At 40.7% G+C, this 23106-nt stretch overlaps 1 protein-coding gene across 2 annotated transcripts in view; it reads right to left on the reverse strand.

The window, feature by feature from the left end:
- Positions 1-23106, reverse strand: part of LOC103457461 (glutamate receptor ionotropic, kainate 2-like) — an 84977-nt gene that overhangs the window by 6388 nt on the left and 55483 nt on the right. For both annotated transcript variants that reach the window (XM_008397599.2, XM_008397600.2), the window contains exons 7-15: positions 19749-19892; positions 18824-18931; positions 18582-18695; positions 18267-18473; positions 15452-15675; positions 10454-10572; positions 7734-7951; positions 6650-6875; positions 2024-2274 (exon numbers count right to left, since the gene is read on the reverse strand). In XM_008397599.2, coding sequence (XP_008395821.1) covers positions 2024-2274; positions 6650-6875; positions 7734-7951; positions 10454-10572; positions 15452-15675; positions 18267-18473; positions 18582-18695; positions 18824-18931; positions 19749-19892 — 1611 coding nt within the window. The remainder of the gene's footprint in view (positions 1-2023; positions 2275-6649; positions 6876-7733; positions 7952-10453; positions 10573-15451; positions 15676-18266; positions 18474-18581; positions 18696-18823; positions 18932-19748; positions 19893-23106) is intronic.

Here is a 23106-nt window from a genome sequence, read left to right on the forward strand (position 1 = left end):
GGCACTGCACTGCTTGTTTCTGCTTCTCAGGTGAGCGGTTCGGGGCTTAGAAACGGAAAACGAAATGATGCTAAACGCTCACTGGTACCGGTGTGGCACTGGAACAGCTTAAGTGGAAATCCCTCTAAAAGGAAAACAATGTTCTCATAAATAAATGATCTAAAACTTAAACCAAAACAATTTGTGAAACGCTGAGAGCAGAGCAAACTGCTGAACACAAGTGGGGGTTGCTGTCTCTCCTCTTCTTGCATACCGGCTCTCTCCCTGTGTTGCCCATGAACTTGTCTAATCTTTTGTGCGATTCGGCTGAATAAGATTGCGTGACTGATTGCAGTCATGCAATCTGCAGCTTTGCAAATATTGTGAGAGAATATGAAAAAAAAAAAAAAAAACAAGGTTCTCTGTAAAGTGTTCTTTGTTTATTTCCACTGAAATGTCCTCACTACAACCGAGTGGCTACTAACTGTAGCCATGGTCATATTTCTCTGATGTGACATACTGTAAGATGTAGCAAAATCCTACAGACTTCCTCAGAATCTTTTGAAGAAATTATGCCAGCCAGTGTAGAAACTTGCAATGCAACATTCAAATGTTTTAAGTACAATGCAAAAAAGAACAAAAAATACTTTCTACGCTCTTCTAAGGTAAGAAGACGAGATCTTGATAAACCATTTTCAAACATTTTTCTTCGTATATCACACAAGACTGGTGTGATGTACCAGATTCAACTGTAAACTAAGCAGATCTGTTTTGGAAGAAAATAGTAAAAAGCCCGGTTGTACACGTGCGAACAGCCTTAAGCTACGACTTTGTTTTGTTTTATTTTCACTCAATTTCAGCGTTCAGTCTTCTTTGGTAGGATTGTTTCAGCGTCCCAGAGCTTTACTTATGAATATTTGATCGCTCTAATTTGCAGAAGTTCTCCAAAACGAATCAGACGGGGGCTGCGCGTGCAGCTCTCTTCCAGAACCCTTTCACATCAGACTTAGTTCTGAACTCGGCTGTGCGATTCTAAAACTCATTTTCCTTTCATGAAGAGCTTCTCAGATAGATTTGGATGTATGCTTAGACCCACTGTGATACTGGAAATTACGGGTATCTTCATCTTCATCCCTTTAGTGGATGCATGATTAATCCAGGTCAGAACTTACATAATCCATTATTTCATACACCTTTACAAAAAAAAAAAAAAAAAAAAAAAAGAAGTCTGGCAGCATGATGCAGCCACTACCGTGTTTTGCTGTGATTGTCTTTTATTGGTGATTTATTCTAATTTGTAGACCGTCTAATAAAATACACTGCTCAAAAAAATAAAGGGAACACTTAAGTGTTTAAATGTTCCCTTTATTTTTTTGAGCAGTGTATAGAGCTATATAAAGAAAACAGTAGAATATTACCACATGCAGAGCAAATCCAGGACTTGACAGAAATGCATAAAGATGAGACAAAGGTGAGGATATAAATGAGCAAATGTCAGGTAAATGTCGGCAAGACAGCTGATTTTATTTCCGGTTATTCAGAATGCTTATAACTGCTGGCGGGTTTAAACTCAAGCAACCCATTGTGTAAGTTTTAAACCTTTACCAAAGATTTTTTTCTTTTTAAATCTCTCACCGAAAATGCTTTTGATTGCACGCTGGTTACGATGAATGAACAAAAAGTCTCCCAGGCTGCAGAACTCTGGTCTAATGAAGAGCAGAGCTCTCAACACGTCACCTCTGCGCTATGAAACGGAGCAATAAATGAAGCAGGAATGGACGCCTGCAGTGTGTGAGCCTTTTTGTTCATTCAAAATTCTCATTCTTCAGCTGAGCACCGGCCCCGAGTTGTTTTTTTTCTTTTTTTTGTGGAAACATGTACACGTCTCTCGTCTCGGTGCACATCGTGATTACTTTTGTCAGATATGAGCCTCTATCACGGTGCGAAACACAAACGGGTCTTTGAACGACGACCCCCGCGACCGTTTACCGTTAGCTGTCACCGACACCGATTCCTGTAGTCGTGACGAAAATGTCCGCCGTACCTTTTCCAGCTGGGCGTTCTGCTTGGACTTGTAAAGGACCTCCCCTACGGCAACAAACACCGAGAGCACAAGCCCTGCGGCCAGCACGATGAAGATCCCCCCGATGTTCTGCACTCCAAGAGCGCTCGCCTCTTTGCTCTCCTCCTCTGGACAGCCGTTGCCTCTCCACCACTTCTCCTTCATCATGTGCAGCTTCCCTTCCTCTTGGAGCTGAAGAATAGCTATTGTGATCTTGTCTCTGTATGGAGAGCCTGTGGATACAAACGGCACAATGTGAGCCTGGCGAACATGTTTAAGAGTCTGGTACAGTCCCTCTTTTGTTTTGTGGGTGTGTGAAACACATTGAGACTTGTGATCATACAAACCTGTCATGTTATTGTTGGCTTCTTAGAGGGAGTTTTTTTTTTCTCTTTTTTTTTTGTAAGTCCTTCTTCAAATCCCGCTAATCCGTATTTTCACAGAGTGATTCCAAAATTCTCACTCATCTCTGCAGCGTGAGGATTATAACGTGCGGGGAGCTGGCAACAATAATTTGGCTTTTTGTGCAGCAGAACCGCTGTCGATTTTGACAAATTAGCTGCTGTTCACAGACACTTTCATGCAACAGAAATAGCGCCTTAAAAAAAAGAGAGAGAGAGAAAGAGGAACCCTGTGGGGCAAACATCACACGGTTCCGTATGTGTTTGGGATTATATGTGGGTACTGGAGATAAAAGTTCCACCATTGCTGTGTGTGTGTTTTTTTTTTTTTTTTGTTTTGTTTTTTGTGCATGTCAGGCGACGGGGCCCAAATCCACGGAAAGTGGGTGAGAGCCAGACTTTAGTGACATTGAGGCTCAGTGGGTGCTGGCATGATCAAAGCTGGAGCAATTGTCACACAGCAGCCGAGTCGTGGTCCTCTCCCATCCGCAGCGGAGCTACAGAGCGCACACCCTCTCTTAACCCCACCAAAAATAAAAATTAACACTTAGGCTGAGCCCTCACGCTTCCCGTTTAACAGCTCTCAAAGCTTATTAGTCTATTTTTGTGATTACAATCTCATGCATAATGAAGCATGGTTTTACATCTCCATTTTAGACACTCGGCTCCGCGGATTACAAGCCGTGACTAAAAACAAATGTGTCTTTTTTTTTTTTTTTTTTTAAATAATAAATTATTTTTAAAAACATGAAAACGTTCTGTGCGAAACTCAAGGGAAATTAATAAAATATGGCTCCAGGTAGCTGGTAGCATCACTTTGTTTGTCACCCTGATACAGTTTAGCCTGTCAGCTCCTTTTTACTAATTCCCCCGCTGTCTCATCTATCATTTATCCATCATCATCCATCATCCTTTCATCTTCAGTCTCTGTGTTTACACTGACAAGAAAGTGTTGGAACAAAACAGAATATAACACTTTGTACCATTGAAGTTTTTTTTTTTTTTTTGCAGCAAATTTATGATCTTTTTTTTTTTTTTTCCCCTCCCCTCAGATGCTTAGCCTCACTTGTATGCATTCCGCACTCCGGAGCAAGCACAGGTCTCAAAACACATTCGTGTATATGCATGGGAGCTTGCATGTGAGAAGCATTTCTCCACTTCATTTAAAGATGAGAGATCCATCGAGTCTCCGAGTCCCCTGGTTCTGGCTCCTCTCATATTTCAAATGATTAATGATGGCCTAACAAAGCAGGCCTTGGATAAATGCTAATAGGATGGGTCCTTGGAGAGGGGGATACGGAGAGCGGGATCTGGGCAAATGGAAAAGCGTTATTCCCGACACTCTGCGCATACACAGCTACCTAACAGATATTCAACACCCGAGGACATCCATCATTCTTACCACTGTCTGGCCTCAAGCATTAATAGGATCACAGTTTAAGTTGATAGCGCAGAAGATGACGCATTTCTGTTTTTTTATTTTGGGGGGGGTGGGGGGGCGTTTGAAAGCTTTGAGAAGCAGCAAAAGGTTAAGATGTAATACGGGAGCTGCTTTTGTCTTAAAGCTGCAAGAGCTTTTAAGTTGACGTAACAGCTGAGGTTTTCATAGATTGTGGAGGAAAGAAACGAGGACAAAGGCACGGTTCAAAAAAAAGAAAAGGAGGAAATGACTTCTATTCTTCAGCTGAACTAATAAAGAAATTAACTATCTCACAACCGCTGAGGAAACATTCTGATGGCTGTAATTTGCCTAGTGAGCAATGAATAGCAGAGTAAGAGGCAGAAATGTGCTAGTGGTCAGTAATTGCTTTGAGATTGGACGTTTTGATTATTAAACTTTTGTGCATTGTAGACCGATTTGATTTTATCCCTACACTGCATCGCCACATGAAGAAAAAAGAAAAAAAAAAAGACGAGTGAATCCATCTTCTGGTTCAATATGTCCATCTCAAGGGCATCACTGTAAATATTTCTGCACTTACACAGCCACAATGGGGATATATTTCATTGCATCTCTTTAGCTTTCCCATCACCACGGCGATCACTGCATCCCTGCAGATTCATAACTGGCCTACACTCAAAGACATAAGTCAGGCCCAGATGTAGCCAGCCAAAAATGATTCTCTCTGGTTTGATGGCTTTCGTATCGCTGATGATAGGCGCCGCTACTGCAGCTGGTAAAAGTGTTCTCTGTGGCCTTGTCGTGACCACTTTAACCTCTGTGATGCTGGTCCTGGATGAATTTACAGCTTCTGGCTGGCGTTCTCGGGATGTTATGGCTTTAATGTGTGTGTGCTGCTGGGCTCTAGTTGTCTGGGAACAAAAAGTATATTTTGAAAGATGGACTTCCTCTGTTTTATTCCAGGACACAAACTGGCTCAAACCGGGAACTGGAACGCTCATTTTAATCTTCTTCTTAAGTGCTCTTTGTTATCAAATAATCAAATTTGCAAAAGGGCTTACTGCCTCTTGTCAGCCAGTCATGCTCCAGGATCTATTTCTCAATTTTCTCACCTAACAACCACAAACGCTTGTTTCATATTAAAGTTATGTGGCAGGCCGACGCAAAAATAATGCAACCTTGGGAAGTAGCAGGAAATGACACAGCTTTGGCTGCAGTCTTTAGATGTGCGTTTCTACTACCTTTGCACATCTAAAGCTTTGTTTAAAGGGAGTGTTTTGCTATTTAAAACGGAAAAAAAAAAAGTAGCTCATGCTCAGTCACAGTTGAGGAAGGAAGTCTGTTATGGGGTGCCGTTTGTAAAGTTACACAGTAAAAAAATAATAACAGCAATAATTTGCCTTATTCGGCCTGTTACAGAGGGGAAAAAAAGGTGCTCACTTTTCAAAGGCATATTTTCACCATGTTATGCGTACATTTATGTCAGAGTACCAAATTAAATATTCAGCTAACTAAAATAAATAAATAAATTTACAAACTAAATATTTAGCTTTCAAATTAAATATTTAGTTAGGAAGCTAAATATTTAGCTCCCAACTAAATGTTGAAGTCCGAGATAAATATTTAGTCTGAAAGCTACATATCCACTTTCCAAACTAAATATTTAGCTCTTAGGTGAGTATTTATTTTGCTAACTAAATATCTAGCAAGCAAGTTAAATAAATATTTAGGTCCATGCTAAATATTTAGCAAATAAGCAAATTGGCTTGTTGATAAGCGAAAGTGTAATACCAAAATAAAAGCTGGGTTTTGACAGATAAACTCCGCCACTGCCAGGACTGAATCGTTGCTCAAGTAACATATTTTTTTCAGCGATTCTTTATCTCTCGACATGTCCAACTTGTTAGATGAAATCTGTGTTACATCTCCTTCCACTTCACAATCATGCTCTACTTCAGAGGTTCCCAAACTGTGGAGCGCCCCCTTTGGGAGGACGCCGTAACATTGCAGGGGGGGGGCGGAAGCTGTCTAGATGGATAAAAAACCCCCCCAAAAAACATGAATGTATGCGCTTGGTTTTTACCCTAAAATGGCCAACTCTCTGTTATTCCTATGTCAAATTGATAGAATAGGGGCTTCCACACTTCCCATATCTGTGTCCTCTGTAACTTTTATCAGCAGTTAAAACTGTTTAACGTGTGGTAACCGGATTTTCCGAGCCGCCTTTAAACGCAACATGAGCGCTAGACACTCGCGCTGGGTTTACACCTGTGCGGCAGTGAAGGAGACCTGCTGCTGCTGTGCGGAGCTACGCAGGTGTGTTGGAATCATGCTGGCAGCAAACCAGCAAAACGCAAAGAACTTTTCACAGTTTTTCCCCAAACTAACCGACTGAGTTGAGTAAAGCTGTTGGATGCAGGTAATGCTAGCTAAAAGATGACTAGCTAATATCAATACAGCACCTTAAGCTTGACAAGTAGCCTGTAGGCTACCGATGTTGTTGTCTATGTCCAGCTACGTACATTCATTTTGCCCCCAAAAAAGTCGATTTCCCCCCACCCTGCTCATTCTTAGAGACAGGGAGTCTCTAAGAATCCACCCCCCCCTCCCCCGCATCTCACAAACGTCGTTCAACCAGACAGCTATTTGTAAGCCAAAGGGGGGGCCCAGAAAATGTTTGGAAACCACTGGGGGGGGGGGGTTCAGGAGAAAAAGTTTGGGAACCACTGCTCTACTTTGAAACAAAACACGTAGCAGGTGCAAAACGGTCAAAAGAAACAGGATGTAAGGTTTCAGGCGATTTACCCATAGGTGTTCCTACTCCATACGCTTTGGAGTCTATGAGGCCTCCGATCTGTGTGAGGTTGCAGTTGCGTTGGGTGACAAACTCAATAGTGGTGGACTCCATAAGGAAAGCATAATCAGAGGTCAAAACGCGTTGGATGCCCTCCTCCACACTCTTCACCATCACAGACTGCCTCCTGCTGTTCATGAACTCCCACATCTTATCATACGTAGAGATCTTTGTCTTCTGCAAAAAAAAAAAAAAAAGAAAAGAGGAGAACACGTCACAATCTGATCTCTTCATGTGTTTTAAGACGGATGAGAAACATTATTCTATCCAAGTATTTTTAGTGAAAAACAACAGAAGTTTTTCCATTAACTCTTTGATTAGACAAATCACATAGCATTTTTGATGTCCTGTATTTAAAAGTTAGAAAATAAGTATGATTGGTAAAAAATAATTGTCGCCTTGTTTAATATTATGTGTGGCCATATCACACATCCAGGAAATATTCAGGCTTTTATTTTTGATTGATGCCAATTATCTCCATATGGTGCTGTGCTAATTAAACGCTGAGCTGCTTATAAGACTGAATATCAATGGAACATGTTAGTTGACAATCAGATGCAATTAATTACCATATTATTGAAAAGTTTATTTCTTGAGCAACTTAACTATAAGTAAAACGCATCATAGATTACATATGTGGATCCTTTATGTTTCAAGACCTTTATTTCTCTAATTTTTTTCATGATTTTCTGCATACAGGTAATGAAAACATGACTTAAGCATAATGTGTTGCTGCACTGCATTTACTGTGAGAGCTGAAACAAGAATATGGGAATGACATCACACCATTATAGAAAACTACAGAAAACTAAAATGGCCGACTTTCATGACAGCTACAAAGCAAAGCTTTCATGAATGACACATTCTGTTGGTGCTGAGCAACCAACAAAGTTTGGCTTCATTTAATAAGTGCAAAGGTTAGAAAAGATAAACAAACCCAAAAACTGGTGAAAGAGGCAAAAGCACCATGACCTTTCAACCCTGTATTGACTAAAACAGTGACGCCACGATACCGCTGAAGTAACGAAACCCTACCTTGAAGAATGTCATGGTGGCACCATCCTCCACCAGTCCGTACAAGATTTTCGTTTGCTTAGCCAGGTCGTCGGCGGAGTCTATCGGCGACTCCATTCGCTCCACAGTGAGGAACGCAGCTAAGTTGGCTGTGTATGACGAAATGATGATGAGGGTAAAAAACCACCAGATGCCTCCGACTATTCGAGTTGACAGGGCCTTGGGCATGAGCTCTGAGCCTGAGGTGAGGGGAAGTGGCAGGAATGAGTATCATGCTTCAAAACATGTTTGTCTCATTTACGGTACTAATCTTCTCATCTTCATGTAAAAAAAAAAAAAAAAAAAAAAAAAAAAGAAAAAAAAAAAACACCACACGACTGTATCAATTAAACTTGCTTTGAGAACTCAGTTTTTTTTTGTTTTGTTTTTTAGCTCGAGTACATCTGCAACTGGTTTCAACAGCGCATATCACTCAAGGGACCTCTGAACACCAGACGATTTCAAACACTTCAAACAAGCAAAATGATCTAGAAGCGAATCCTTTAATTAATTCAAGAGAAAGCAGAGAGTACTGTCTAATACGTCTGCTGGGAGGAGAGTGTTTGCATAAATCAACGATTTCAAATCAAACACAGTCGGTATCGATTGTTCGGAACAGTGTAGAGAGGCGAGAGCCAGAGAGTCATGCACCCAAGGTAACCTCACATCCTGACTCCACACCCCGCTGAGCTCAAGGTGCTGAGAGGCCATTGGCAAGAGAAGAGGAGGCTGGATATTGGCAGTTGTGTAATCACAGGCTTGTAATCTCCAAAGTATTAAGGTTAGTGCTGCCGTCACATAAACGGTGTGTTTTAAGTTTTCCTCCGAGCTGGGCCAAAACACACACCATAAATTATTCAATAAAACTTTAGAGATAAGAGAAAAAAAAAAAAAAACTTGCAGCAATTGAACTACGCTCCAGGATTTCAAGGATTGGTGGAAAGAGCAGATGGAAACTGTAACGTCGGAGACTTTGTAAATTAATTGAGTGTAAAATAGAGACATAAAAACAAAAGCTTTTAAGAACGTGTGAAATGTGCTCTAATGTTTCTCTGATGTGACATGAAAGATTTATTTTTTCTTTTCTTTTTTTGTTTTGCTCTGAAAATCAAGTGGCAGAAAATATATTTTCAAGTGATTCAGGCCTTCGGTTGTTTTGCTAATTTGATTCTGAATGACGGCATCTAATTTTGGAGTTTACTTTATGGAGAGCGGACATTAAATTTGATGGCGTCGTCATTCTACATCTGTTACCTTTCGTGATTTAATGTAAAAGAAAACATTACCTGCCACCTAAGCACAATGTCAAAAGTTTTTCATAGCTCTAGTGCAAGGTCCCAATATTGAGTTTATAGAGCTCAGTATATTTCTTTCTGTTTTTTTTCCACCAATGTTCTGTTGTTTGTTCAGATGCCGCAAAAAATCCAGCATTGGAAATTATTTGGACATAAAAAAAAAGTTATGGTAGAATGTGTGCAACATATTGAACAGTCTTAAAGTTTGGCATGAAGAAAAAAAACCTGAAGTATGCTGCATTTTTCAATAGTTTACATCAGGTAGACAACATCATTTTGCACAAAAGGAACCCCTTTACTCTAATATCCCAAAATTAAATCCAGTCCCAGCAGCCTTGAGTGGTCACTTAATTACATCTCTTTATGATTTCACCTCTGCATTTAATACAGCAGTCATGTAAAGGTTTAAGAGGCTTGTTGTAGGACATTAGAGAACAAATGCACCAGCTATGAGGGGATAGCTGGACAGAGATGCACTGCGCTAACAGCAGTTACAACATGAGAACTGTAAATGTTTAGAGCATGGCAAAATTACAAATCTAACTAAACCTAAACTAACACGCCAAGTTAAGTACCCATTAGGCTCATAACAGCTCTGGGGGTGGAATAATTTGTTGACATGACAACTATAAGTAATATCCTCTCCAAATCTGACCTTTATGAAGGAATGGAAACAAATAAGGATTTAAGTTCCAAAAGCAGTTTGCCGGGAAAATATCAAATATGTGGAATAAATTCCTCTGATTAGATGAGACACAAGTGACTTTTTCATCACTTGAGTTGGGAAAACTTAAACTCCTGTCCTGGAAGTAAATACGTTAAGACTGCCAAAGATCGAAATTCTATAAAGAATCTGCATCAACAATTAAAAGCTAACTGCGCTCAGCAGTTAGCTTTTAATGAGCCAAGCTCAGTTAGGATGAGCTTGAGCTATTTTGCAAAGAATAGGTAAAAAATATTGGTCTCCAAATGTGCAAGGTTTGATCAGTCAAAGGTGGTTGTCTACAAATTATTGGCTTGTTCATTGAATACATGCTTGAAACTTTTATTTGTTGACATAAAACGTGAAAAACATTTTTATGTTTTTCCACATTTACGCCCCACAATTATCTACAATTTTGTGCAGATTGTAAAATAGCAAACGTTTATTGATAGTAACCCCTTTACTCTAACACCCTCTAATTTTACTATAATTTTGCCATAAAATATACATTTTGTGACAAAAATGTATATTATATTATTTCAAAACATAGTTCGTGTCTGTGTTTACAAAAAAAGCTGCCAAGCATCCTTTGACGTCTCTTTCTTTTGCGAGTGGCCTTTCAAAGCGTCCAGCCCTCAAGGACAGCGGGGCGCAGAGAGCTCCAGTTCCCCAGAGCAACTGTTGCCACAGGCTGAGGCAAATACCTTGCTGCATGAGAGCCCCGACTCCGAACCAGAAACTATTGAGCAGTGTGAAATTGTTTTCCACTACATCGGAGTCTGGGTTGCATGGATGGGGGTTGTACCACTCATACGGGCTAAACCTACAGGAGAAAGAGCAGAGAGACATACCAGTCAGTAATAAAGAGCACAGCACAGATGATGCAAATCAATGAGAAAATAATACTTTGAAGCAGCAGGAATAAAAGAATTGCAAATGTTTATTTATTTATTTTTTGGCCTTAGAAAGCAGCGTTCCTGCACAAAGGAAGGAAAATAATTCTTGTTTTCATTGAAATCAACAGATCGGCATAATTAAATGCCGTCGGATTCTTGTGCAGCAGATCAATATGCTGAAATAACACTGTCACTGATGATAATGTCCCAGCGCATGATGGTATTGGCCATCATCACCGTTAACCTTACTCCGGAGGATTTAAGTGTTTCCTCAGCAGCTGCAGTCACCATTTGTCTGCAGATACAATGTGTTCCTCTCTTTCTTTCTTCCTCTCACAACAGAGATCTCATGTGTTCTTCCAAGCAGCTTGTTCTTGTTCTCTCAGCCACCCCCCCGCCCCCGTACCCCCAACCCTCGATGCTCTCATTCCCTTTTCATTCTAACAACCAACTTGTTTTTTTTTTCCCTCTCTTTACCCCCCAGGGCTTTGCTTCCCCTATGAACCTCCCCCTTTTACCCCCATTCATCTGCTGCCTGTCTTGGCAGATTGTTGGTGTCTCCGGGTCACTTGTGGACATTTCCCATTTATTATCCTAACCAAAAGTGGCATGGCATTAGCACAAGGTGATTGGGTTAGTGTTAAGCATGGGGAACTGATTGAGTTTGTGCTGAAGTGGTTGATAGAGAGAACATTGCTTATGCAGAGTCAAGGGGTCCGTCAGGTAATGCTGTTGAGGAGCTTTTTCTGCAACTTAGTGCATGCTAATAAGCCTGTGGCCACGTCTTAAAGGCTTAGACTGTTTAGAAAAGTGATGCCAATTTGTCAGCTGTGGCTTTTAGAGATGCAGAAGGAAAGACACATTGCTTGGATTGTTTGGACGGCTTGTCTGGGCGAAGACACTTAATGACAGAAGGCCATATCAAGCAGCTTAACTCAAAACTGGCTTGTACGAAATCTTGCATATATAAAAGGGTGACAGAATAAGGTAAAGATAGGGGCGGTGATATGGATTCTCTCTCTATGTATGTACATATAAAGTGCAAGAAGTATTTTGCATTTTGTTGTGAAATTACAGACTTTGCGACAGATGTGTGTGACCGGCCAACATAAAACAAAACATAATTATAAAGTGGAAGGGGAACGTAATGTTTTTTGCATTGGGTGATTTCTGCAAGGATGATGTGAACACTCCACATCATCCTTGGACACGCTAGCCTCTCGGTGAACAACGGCGTTTTTCTGTGGGAATACTTTTCTTTCATCAGAGAAAACTAAGCTGTTCTGTGTTGATGGGAATAGTGATGGAGCACAATTCAGGGTAATCTCGGAAAAAAAAAAAACTGTAAGAGGCTGAAAAAGACTTGAGACTGGGGAGGAAATTCATCATCCAGAAGGAAAGCGACTCTGAAGTCAGCCAGAGATTCTATAAAGCAGTAAAATCAAAGCATATTCATATGACCTAGAGAATGACCCAGTCAACTTCAAGATCAAAATCAAGGATCTTTGGCTCGACTTGAATATCAATGTTTGCAGATGTCCTCCACTCAGTTTGACAAAGTTTAAGCTATTTTGCAAAGAAGAATGCACTGAATTTCAGTCTGTAGATGTGCAAACATGAAGTCGTAATTGAAGTAAACAGTGGCTGACAAAGGAAGGCTCAATACTTATGCCTTATGTGTCAAACCTTCCAGGTTTTTACTCACAAAACTTTTTGAAAAAACGTGTACAATTTTCCTTTCGCTTCCTCGTTGTGCGTTACTCTCTATTGATTTATTTTTTAAAAAAAAACCCGAATCCCTACAAAACACACAGGACTTTATAAACGTGGCGAAACGTGAAAAGGATCAATGGGTATGGATATGTTTTGTTTTTTTTAAAACGGCGCATAAAGGCCGCAGTGCTTGTGCATTAGTTTGATATTTAAGGAAAGCAGTGTGTAACACTTCCTCAGGTGAATCAAAATGTCAATGCAGGACGTGACCGGACTGTGTCAGCAAGAACAGTCTGTCCACAATTACAAAGTGAGGGATATTATGGAGGGGTTGCAGTGCATAAACCTCTCATTACACAGATGAGTGCACATTTAAGACTTCAGTGGTGCAAAAAAACACAGGTGATGGTCTGCAGAGATGTGGAGGGAAGAAAAAGTGATTATTCCCGGTGAGTCATCTTTCACTGGGAGGAGGGAAAGGGGACTGGAATGCTTGATGCTTTGAGAGCATAATGCTGGCATGGTTTGCTTTTACTTGTCCCTTTAGAGGAAAGTACCCCCACAAATCAATAATGTTTATGTAACCTGGTGAAATTTTTCAGTCTTATTGGATTTCCATTTTTCTAAACCTTTTGGGGGGGTTTTTTTTGCTCTCAAAGACTTTATTCATGCAAAAATGTCGCTGCAGGCTGTTTGTTGCATTGTGTGTCTGACAAACAAATCCCGAATCTGGAAATCAGTGATGAAACAAAGCGAAAGGCTATTGCGTGAAAACTGTGGATGCAAATGCAGACATGTCATTTGATGTCACTTTCATCTTTTCTTTAATCATGCTTGGCTTATTAGCTATCCGATTTTAGATGCATTTAGAATGCAGCAACATTTCTGAGATGTTGCCCTTCCTTGGCAGCTTTTTGCATTTCTGTCCCCTTGAGAATCATTTGTGTGGACATGGCGGTGATGACACACTATAATTCTTCCTGTCAACACCATCAGGATGCCTGATTTACTGGAATGTCAATGAGCTCCGTCTCCTTGGAACCACAAGCAACGGTAATGACACAATGGCCTTGTGCAGCTAAGTGGGTTTCAATTTGTTTGCCTGCACATGCTGTTTTCCTCCTCTTTCTCCTTCTTGCGTTCACTGACTCATTCCTGTTGCTGCGAGAACCTTTACAGCCGCGCAGGTTCCGCAGAAGCGCCTGCGCATTCGCGTGGACGCCGTCGCCACATCCATCTCGCGGTCAAACAGTTATGTGGCTCTTCACAGTTATTACTTATAATGTGAAGCTGCAGCCCGAGGCAGACCGAGGGCGACGTAAGATGTATGCGGACGGCAAGGTTGCGGGGTGCAGATCTATAAAATGCACACTTGATTGGATTGTGTTTGTGTCTGTCGGTGTCTACATGTGTATTCTGAACGTGCGACGGCGGCTCTGTACGACCTTTGCCTGTGGCTGGCCTGTATTCCTGCAGAGCAACATCGTGCACACCAATCAGGAGGCGGGGGGTCGGAGGGGTGTGGAGTGGATGTGTTACAGGCAGACGTAAGGTCACCTCCTCAGAATCAGCTCATGGGACATGTCGAATTGCAAGCTGAATCTTAAGAGAATTGCTCCCCCGTCTTATTTTTTCCCCCCTTTCTTTTCACCTGTCCCAACTATATTAGCACAAAACACGCTCCCTCCGTTACCTTCCTGTTGGATTCAATTTCTCGCACCGGGCTTATAGATTTGTTGTCTTTCCCACCTCGTGCCAAGTGTAAATGTTGCCTTGGTGGGGGTCTTAGAAACCGCAGGCACCTGAAGCTTGCGTCCAAAAAGCGCTTAAAAAAAAAAAAAGCTGCAAAAAAAAAAAAAAAACACAATAAGTCGCGCAAACGTGTAATAAAGCGTTTTCAGTCATCCATTCTTCAGGAAGGTGAGGTCATGTTTTGTGTTGCCAATTTTGTGATCTGAGGGAACGTTATTTATTTTGTAAGTAAATAATAGTGCCGATCAATTCAGCCGCAAACAGAGCTGGAAGAAACCACTGAGCGAAATGTGTTTTTTTCCCCCTTTTCTTCTTCTTTTTTTTTTTTTTATTCTTGAGCTTTGAAATGAGATAGCTTACTTAGTCAAGAAAAAATGTGTGAGTAAATTGAGTCAAAGACACAAATCCCCAGTGAGATTGAGGTGTTTAGTGTTTTATTGTGCAAAACTGGGACTTCATAAGCTCACTCCACTCACTCTATTTGCAGGGGATTAAAGAAAATAATATACCCTGCTTTTGGGGGGATTGTTTAATCAATCTGGCGCCTGTGCAATCAATACCACAATTATGAGAAAACCAACTCAGCGAACTGTAGAGAACACTGTATTTCAGATCTGACTGCATATTTATAGGCCGGTGGAAATAACCAGGTGCATTTTTGCATGACTGATGTGGTATGTGATGAACATAACCCATAGCATAAGCAGAGAAAAAGAAGGTGGTAGTTTCATGGAACCACAGAGAGCTTGTTTTATTTGAACCAGAATACATTTTTACAGTAATTTTATGGTAATTACTTACCCTGACCAACTGCAGAAACAAATGCTCGTAATTTGCATATTCTGAACTAACTTAAGTGACAGTTGCTGCTTTCCTCTAGTGTGATCATTTTGCCGGTAACATTCACTGAGATATGCATTAAACCCAAACCTCTCAGGATGAAAAGGAGAAGAGCCCTAGGGTTAACACACATCACACTGCATCAGCTATGCATCAGGAATTTAAGTGTGAGAGGTTCATCAAGATAGAGTAAAGAACCGTCCTCCACACATTTCTTGCCCTTGATCAGGAGATATGGCATCTGCATTCACAGTAGCAGCGTTTGTGGAAAGGCACCTTGGACGACATGAGCTCCATTCACAGACCACACTAGTGTAGGTCTTGGTGTATTTAAGGCAAATAAATTGTCCTCAAATATATTTTATCGTAACTACAGATAAAAAGAAAGGGCATTTTCTTGTTCCAGGACAAAGTAACACCTGTATGTCAGGATAAAAGCCAGACAGGTTGACGGGGAGAAAATTGGTAGGAGGGATAAAATCGGAGGGATTGACATGTTACCTGGCTATGACAAACAGCACACAACTGACACCCAAGCAAGCCAGCAGAATATACATCCAGATATCCGGTGAGAGCGGGTTGAGGAAAGAGAAGACCCCCGGATTGGTGCCGTTGGGCTTGCGGTATAGGATACTTATCCCCAGAGTCATGAAGGGCTTTGAGAAGTCAATGACCTTCTCCCTGACGTAGGTGATGGCCAGAGGAGCAACAGCAAGGTCTGCTTTCTGCAAACAGAAAGTAGAGTTAGCTTCTTTGGGGGGAGGGAGGGAGGAAATACATGACACATAATAGATATAGACAGAAAAACAATGGAACAATCAATCTAATGACCAACTGAATAACTGCCCAATTGATCAACCAACCAAGAAACCATTAGACCGGCCAATCAACAGGCAAGGAAAGAAATCAACAGTGCAATCAGTCAACTGAATGGACAAGCTGGCACCAGAACAATCAACCAGCCAAACAAACAAACAGACCAAAATTTAGGTAATTCATCAAACAACTATAAACGACTCTCCAAGCAGCCAGCCAACTAACAAATAACCAAATAAATAATAAATGAATATTATTAATATCATTACGTAAATGATGACTGATTTCCATCAGTTAGACCTTTCAAATTACAATGAAGAAGAAAATAACCAATGAAGGAAAAAAAACAAAAAAAGAAACTGGCATTGATAGTGCTTCAGCTAAACAGAGATTTTCTGGAAATTACAGGTATTACGTCTAATCCTTCTTATGTTGCGCCAAAGGTGAGTCACAGAGGCAACAGTCTTTGCTGTAGATTAATGTGTGACAAATTAACCTTGTGTCCCCTCTGAACATAACATTAGACCCTTGGGCTCCTGCTTAGCACTTGTGCCTGAGTATTTTTACATAATCCTTCCTAGAATTATTTAATTTTGTGCAGCAGCGGTGTGTACCCCCATTTAGTTTTGAGTTCTTACTCAAGACGTTCTTTGATGTTGTGGTTGGCACTGATTTCTTCTCCTCATGGCTATTATTGCTCAGATAATAAAAAAGAACACCAGCTTGTGTTTTGTACAAGCATTGCGGGGTATTTTTATAATCTACTCAAATTATTCTAATAGTTTATGCCGACAGTAGGCGGGCACTTAGTTTCCATGGCACTCTGATCACGTGTGGCTATCGTTAAGGTGTAAAAAAATATATATTCCCGCAGGCAGCAATGATGGAAGATGTTTTTTTAGATATTTTGAATTGAAAGGGTTATTTTCATAAAGCCACAATTTATGCTGTTTGTGTAAAGATTAGCCCTAATAACTTTGTAATTACTACAACTTTAGGGCTTTGTTTGTTCTCAAACAAAGTGGATTTAGACATTTAGGACATCTCATATCGACTTTGTTCATAATTAGCTTGGAGATTTAATAAAATGTACATATTAATACAGTTTACTGATTTAATTTGCTTTAAGATTTTAATTGTTTTAGAACCTCAAAGATTAGATGTAGTCTTTGATTCTGCCTATTGTAAATGATCTGTACATTTAGATCATTATTGTTAAATGATCTAAACTTAACTCTATACTCACTGGCCACATTGTTTTCTTGTTAATACCATTAGCAAATTAATCTATCACAAGGGAGCAACTCTATTTAGGTATCTAGACATGATAAAAATGACCTGATGAACTATAGAGTTTCAGAATGAGGAATCAGGGAAAATTAAGTGACTTTAAATGGGGCATGATTGTTTGTTCTTAGGTTTTCACAAGCTGCTGAATTACTGGGATTTTCACGCACAACCGTCTGTCAGATTTACAGACAATAATCTGAAAAAGATAAATATCCAGCAACAGTTATGCTGTGTTGTCAGTTATGTTGTCAAACATGCCTTTTTTTGATGTGATCTACAGCAGCAGAAGACAACGCTGGGTGCCACTCCCGTCAGCTAACAACCAGAAACTGAGGCTACGAAATGCACACAGGCTGCTGTCTGGTCTGACAAGCCTTGATTTCAGCTGCAACATTCAGATGACGTGACATTACAGTGGTGTATTGGAAAAAAGTTACCTTTTGGCCGCTTAATACTAACTCAATACTTTTAAAGTTCAAAAGTCTACCAGAGTAATAACGCTGACCATGTCCAACCCTGTACGCCCATCTCCTCATGGCTGTTTCCAGCAGGATAACGCGCCATCTCACAAATCTTGAATTGAACAATGACAATGAGTTCCCCCATACTCCAGCGTTCCCCACAGTCACTAAATCTCAATTAAACAGAGCACTTTTGGGATGTGGTGGAACGGAAGAGTTGCATAATGGATGTGCAGCTAGCAAATCTACGGCAACTGTGTGACGCTGTCATGCCGATGAGGGGCGAAATCTCTGAAAAGAGTTTTGGAAACCTTGTCGAATCTACGAAACAAAGCATGAAGGTAGATCTGAAGGGAGAAAAAAAAATGGTCCAAATTGGTATCAGCAAGGTGGACTTAATGAAATGGCTGGTAAGTGTAAATCATGTGTAATAAAACCTGACACTTCAGAACAGCTGATTTTACAACTCTGTGGTTTTGAAAGAGCTAAGGTGACGTGGATTTATTGTTAATTGATTTAGTCATTCATTCACTAAAGCTGTCTGAGATTCTGGGTTTGTATTAGATATTCGCAGCACACAAATAAAAGCAGTAGGACTGAAGTGTAATCTCATTTTGAAGACATACTGTGTTTTCAAATGAGGTTTTTTAGAAAAGATGAGCTCAAGTCTCAGAGACGGGGCAACAACAATACAACTGTGCTTTCAGCAGAAACATGCATGCACATCGCCTCTGTGGATGTCGACTCACGTGGTCCATGAGCTCCCGCACCATGCCGTTCCACTGGCCCGTACCCTCGTCCAGTGATCCATACTTCCCGTCTTCCACTAATCGCACCTCGTAGCGAAACCCGAGGATCCCGGAGAGTTCCCTCAACAGGTCAATACAGTACCCCTCAAAGCGGTCATTCCCATATAGAGGCTTGTCCGATTTCTTGAACATCACATACGGCTCCTCCTGTCAAGAAAACACACACTGGTGTAGAAATCAGTTTTTTTTTTTTTTTTCAGCTGACATATTTCTATACTGTAAGTGTGCAGCGCTTGTGTGTTTTCTCTCGTTTACCAGAATGGTGGATACGCGCAGGGATTTGTTTGCCAGGGAGTCAGTGATGTTGGATGTCTTGCTTTTGTGAGTCTCTGTCATATTTAGACCGCTGGGAGGATCCCACGTTCCAATCTGTTCAAACAGTTTAGTGTCAAGTTCACATCACCTTTTGTGACTTCAAAGCAGCAAGAAGCAACATTTTGTTTTTAGCTAAAGCGTCAGACATCACTCTGCATCAACGGCGCCAATTAAGGACACACCTTTTCCAGCCCTTCCTCCTTCAGGCTGATGACGTCCAGATCAAAATCTGTTCGGAGCCCATTGGTCTTGTTGAACAGAACGCGTCCCGTCAAACCATCCCAGTGAGCCTGGAAAGCAGAAATATGCTGAAGTCTCACAGCTTTTCTCAAGGAAAAAAATACATAAAAAACTCTTTTTTTTCTTCTAAACTTAACATTTTTCTCTACTAATTTCTAATTCCAGCTGGCTCTCCCCTTCATCATAACAAGAAACAATAAAGCAGCAAGAACAGAGACAGGTTTGACAGGTAAGAGTTCATTATGCATGTGGTTCATTGGGCTTGAAGTTTAACATCAAAGCCGTTTGGAGGAACAGACGGGCGTTGAGAGCGACGGGAGAAGCAGGATGAGGTGTGGATGCGGGAGGGAGGGGGGTGGAGGTTGTTGTGGTGGTAGAAGCACCGGCTGCACAACAATGGCTCATTGTGAAAATTACCTGCAATGATACCATCCGCAGAATGAAAGAGCTTTGTAGAACAAAGCAAATGGCTGACCCTGACCAGAGTTAAGGAGACGACAAGGCTTTGATAAAAACACAGGAGGAGATAAGCACAGAGAAAATGCAGGGGTAAAGAGAATGAAACATCCCTAAAATAATTGTTATTGTGAGTAAAGCACTGTTTTCTCTGGATTCCATTTTCGAAAAAGATTGCAGAGGGTGTCAAGGTTGGGAATTGTTGGAGATGTTTACGTCCGTTTGATTATGATGATCACCACGAGGGACAACAAGACAAAATGTTTTCGATAGAAGAAAAAAAAAAAAAAAAAAACGACGGCGAAATTGTTAAGTGAAGAGTAACACAGCACGAAGCAAACGCATGCAACAAAAGAGCGAGCGGGCGAGCTCCAAACTCCAGCCCATCTGAAAGCGATGGCCCGTTTTTACCTCTTTGATAAGGTTTATGAAACGACCTCCAAAGCGCCACGGCTTGTGGCGATTACACTGCAGAGAGCTGACGGTGATTTGCTGCGACTGCTGCACTGCCACCGCCACCACATGCACGGCGTCGTACATCAGAGCTGCGTCCGTCTGCAAACAAGAAGGTAACATTATCAGACGTTTTTACAAGACCTGTTGACACCTCCGTCTGAATGACCTTCCTTCTCCTCGTCTCATCACTTGCGGAGGGAGCATAAGAAACTATTTGAAGTCTTCTGTGCCTCTCTCCACTTGCGGGGAACTTAAATCAGGATTATCACCAGCAGTAAATGCCCCGAACAAATGGCACTGTGTCTTAGCCTGTTAGTAAAAATATCCGACCAGTGTCTGAGGCAATCAGAAACCTCTGCTAGACAGAGTCTTTCAGTGGAAGGCGGGCCTGTCAGTGTAAAGACTAATGGGGCCTGATGGGTGTGCCTATTTTCCACAGAAACCCGCCACCAGTGGAGACAAGACCATTTTTGACAGACTCACTCTGCATGCAGGTACAGAAAATGAAAAATAAAATGGCTGGGATGCACACTGGATTACGTAACTCAATTACACGATACAGGGCATTGTCTTTTATCAAAACATTTCCACAATAAGTCAGGTTATAGCCACAAAATGTACATATCTTTTTGTCATTTCTTGCAATAGAGCAACACACAGTAATACATAACTGAAGAAAAAGGATACCTGCTTTTTGTGTTGTTTATTTTTTACAAATTAAACCATATAAGTTGCATAGTGCTTTGATTTCAGCCAACCTGAATCTTCACTTTGAAGGACTATTTTCAGCTGCACGTCTTCCAGTAATAGCTGTCAGGTTTGCACATCTAAAAGATCATTTTGTCCATCTCGTTCGTGATTGAGGATGTCGGCCCATGTAAGTCTTTTCAAATGACTGTTGAGGTTTCTGTTTTGAACTCATTCTAATAAAAGAACACAGATTGATCTAAACCAGTTTATTTTAACTGTATGTTTGGGGTTGTAGAACAGCTGCAGGCCTCCTGGAGGATTGCTCTGTGTCTAGCCTCATCAATATTCCCATCATATTCCCCAATGCATGATGCAGCCACTAATAAGTCTCACAGTGGGCATTGTGTGCTTGGACTGACTGTATCCACCACATGTTATGACTAACATATAGATTCAAACGTTTACCGTCGGTTTCATCTGACTAGAAAATCCTTTTTTCTCAAGTTTGCTGTGCCGACCTCATGGCTTATGGAACACTTTCTTAAATTCCTTCGTCTTTCAGCAATAGCTTTCGCCTCATCACTTTTTCATAAAAGCCAGATTTGTAGTTTCCTATCAATAGATTCTCCCATCTGAGCAGTGAATCTTTACAGCTCTTCCACGAACCTCTGTAAGAAAACATCTGTATTTATACCGAGAAAAAATTACTTTAGCGGGACTGAATCCAGATGCACTACACAGTTTACAACTTTTTTTTTTTAAATTATTTGTAACACATCTGAACACGTATCACTCCCGTTTCGCTTCACAATCACGCACCATTTTGTTCTGGATCCCACTAGGGCGCACGATGCTTGTGATTGCAACTTGACTTGTCCACCAGAGCCTCCACATAACTCTGGAAATAAGTCATAAGACCTGTAAATTCTCTAGCCTACTCTGACATGCTGGGATTTTCCTTAACTGCTTCAGCAGGCACACACACGAGTTCCCTGCATGCTATCTGTCCACTCAGTTTGAGACACTCCACATTTACTCTAGTCAGGTCAGCTCAGGTCCTTTTTACATGGTCCCACGCAGGCTGAGATACACTGCGCTGATCATATTTGACAATTCCTTGATGACTAACTTTGCAAGGTGATATGAAAAATTCCTCCGAGGACTACAACTATTCGGTATTTGTCGTTCCTGTCAGAGATGGTGAGCAGGGTTGCAGCTCATCTCATGTCGGTTCCCTGCGGGATCTATTTTTACATGGAGCAGGAAAGGGATATATGAAGGCTTCCAGCAGGGCAAAATTATACTCTATACGGCTTTTTCAAGCCTTATTAATGGTTACAGGGTAATTACAGAAATCAGTCTTGCACTGAACAGCTTGAGACAATGATAATTTGATTACATTCGAGCATAGAAAAAAAAAGGTGGATTTTTTTTTTTTTTCCCCTCTCTGCTTTTAGAGGTGGTAGCTGCTGATGTAAAAGGCAGTAAATAATGTTATAAATCTCTGAACTGCTCAATCCACTGCTTTTTAGGGGAAGAGAGGGGCTAATGTCTGCTTCCTCCTTGTATCGACGAGCAGTGTGTCAATGTGGCGATCATGACAAAAGCTGATTACGAAAACGGTCTGTAATTTCAATGCTCTATTTATTGGATGAAGGGGAGCTTAGCACGCAGTCTCCAAATAATATTTTCTCAACTAATAGGGAAGTTTGTTATGGAGTTATCTTTCAATTACCGAGTTATTTAAAGTCAAGTTGGTGGATTAAATTCTGTGCAATGTGTGTGTGTGTGTGTGTGTGTGTGTGTGTGAGTGTCCCACAGCTAAAAGTCTGTAAAGATAAAGACAGTAATATTCTCATGCTATTAGAAAAGTATGCTTCCCTGTCAGTCTATTTATTTTACAGATTTAATTAATATAATTAATTCTTTTGCCCCGTCTCTTATGCTTTTGTTAGCCACAATCTTGATTTTCTTCTTTCAGCAATAATCAGTTTAATTTCTCTTTCGTCTGCCGTCAACTGTATGCCCTGAATTTTCAGTTAATCAGCCTGGCTCTAAATTTATTCAGGAGGAGGGGAAAAAAAGCACTTCTGGGAATAAATATCTGACAGCTTGTTTGACAGAAAAACAGATACAGTCTGAAAGTTCAGCCTGGAAGTTTATATTTAGTTTACTTTGATTCTGAAATATGCCTGAGTCTGAAATCCAGCTGGATTGCTTTAAGCGCAGCCTTGATATGTGACAGCAGGCTGACAATTCATTTTATGAAAGCTTGAAAGACCAACTTTAACTTCTTCTGCGCTGCTTTTTTCTTCTCCATGAAGTTCTTTACTCTACTGTGTAAATGAGTCCTCATATAAAAAAAAACCAGGAAAATAAATGACTTTGATTTTTGTCTCTTTTGTGATAAAAATACAACAATCACTTTTGGTGTTCCTATCATAATACTGTATTTATTTATTTATTTTTCACCGACTTAGATGAGACCTTCGCTGTAATTTAATGCTGTTTTTTTTATTCTACAAAAATAGCATAAGAGACAAGATAGGGGGGGGGGGAGGAATTGATACAAATCACTAAATTATAACAGTGAAACCACTATGGCACAGGGTGAATCGTACTG

Source organism: Poecilia reticulata, linkage group LG21 (assembly GCF_000633615.1).
Source record: "Poecilia reticulata strain Guanapo linkage group LG21, Guppy_female_1.0+MT, whole genome shotgun sequence".
In the NCBI taxonomy this organism is placed as follows: domain Eukaryota; kingdom Metazoa; phylum Chordata; class Actinopteri; order Cyprinodontiformes; family Poeciliidae; genus Poecilia; species Poecilia reticulata.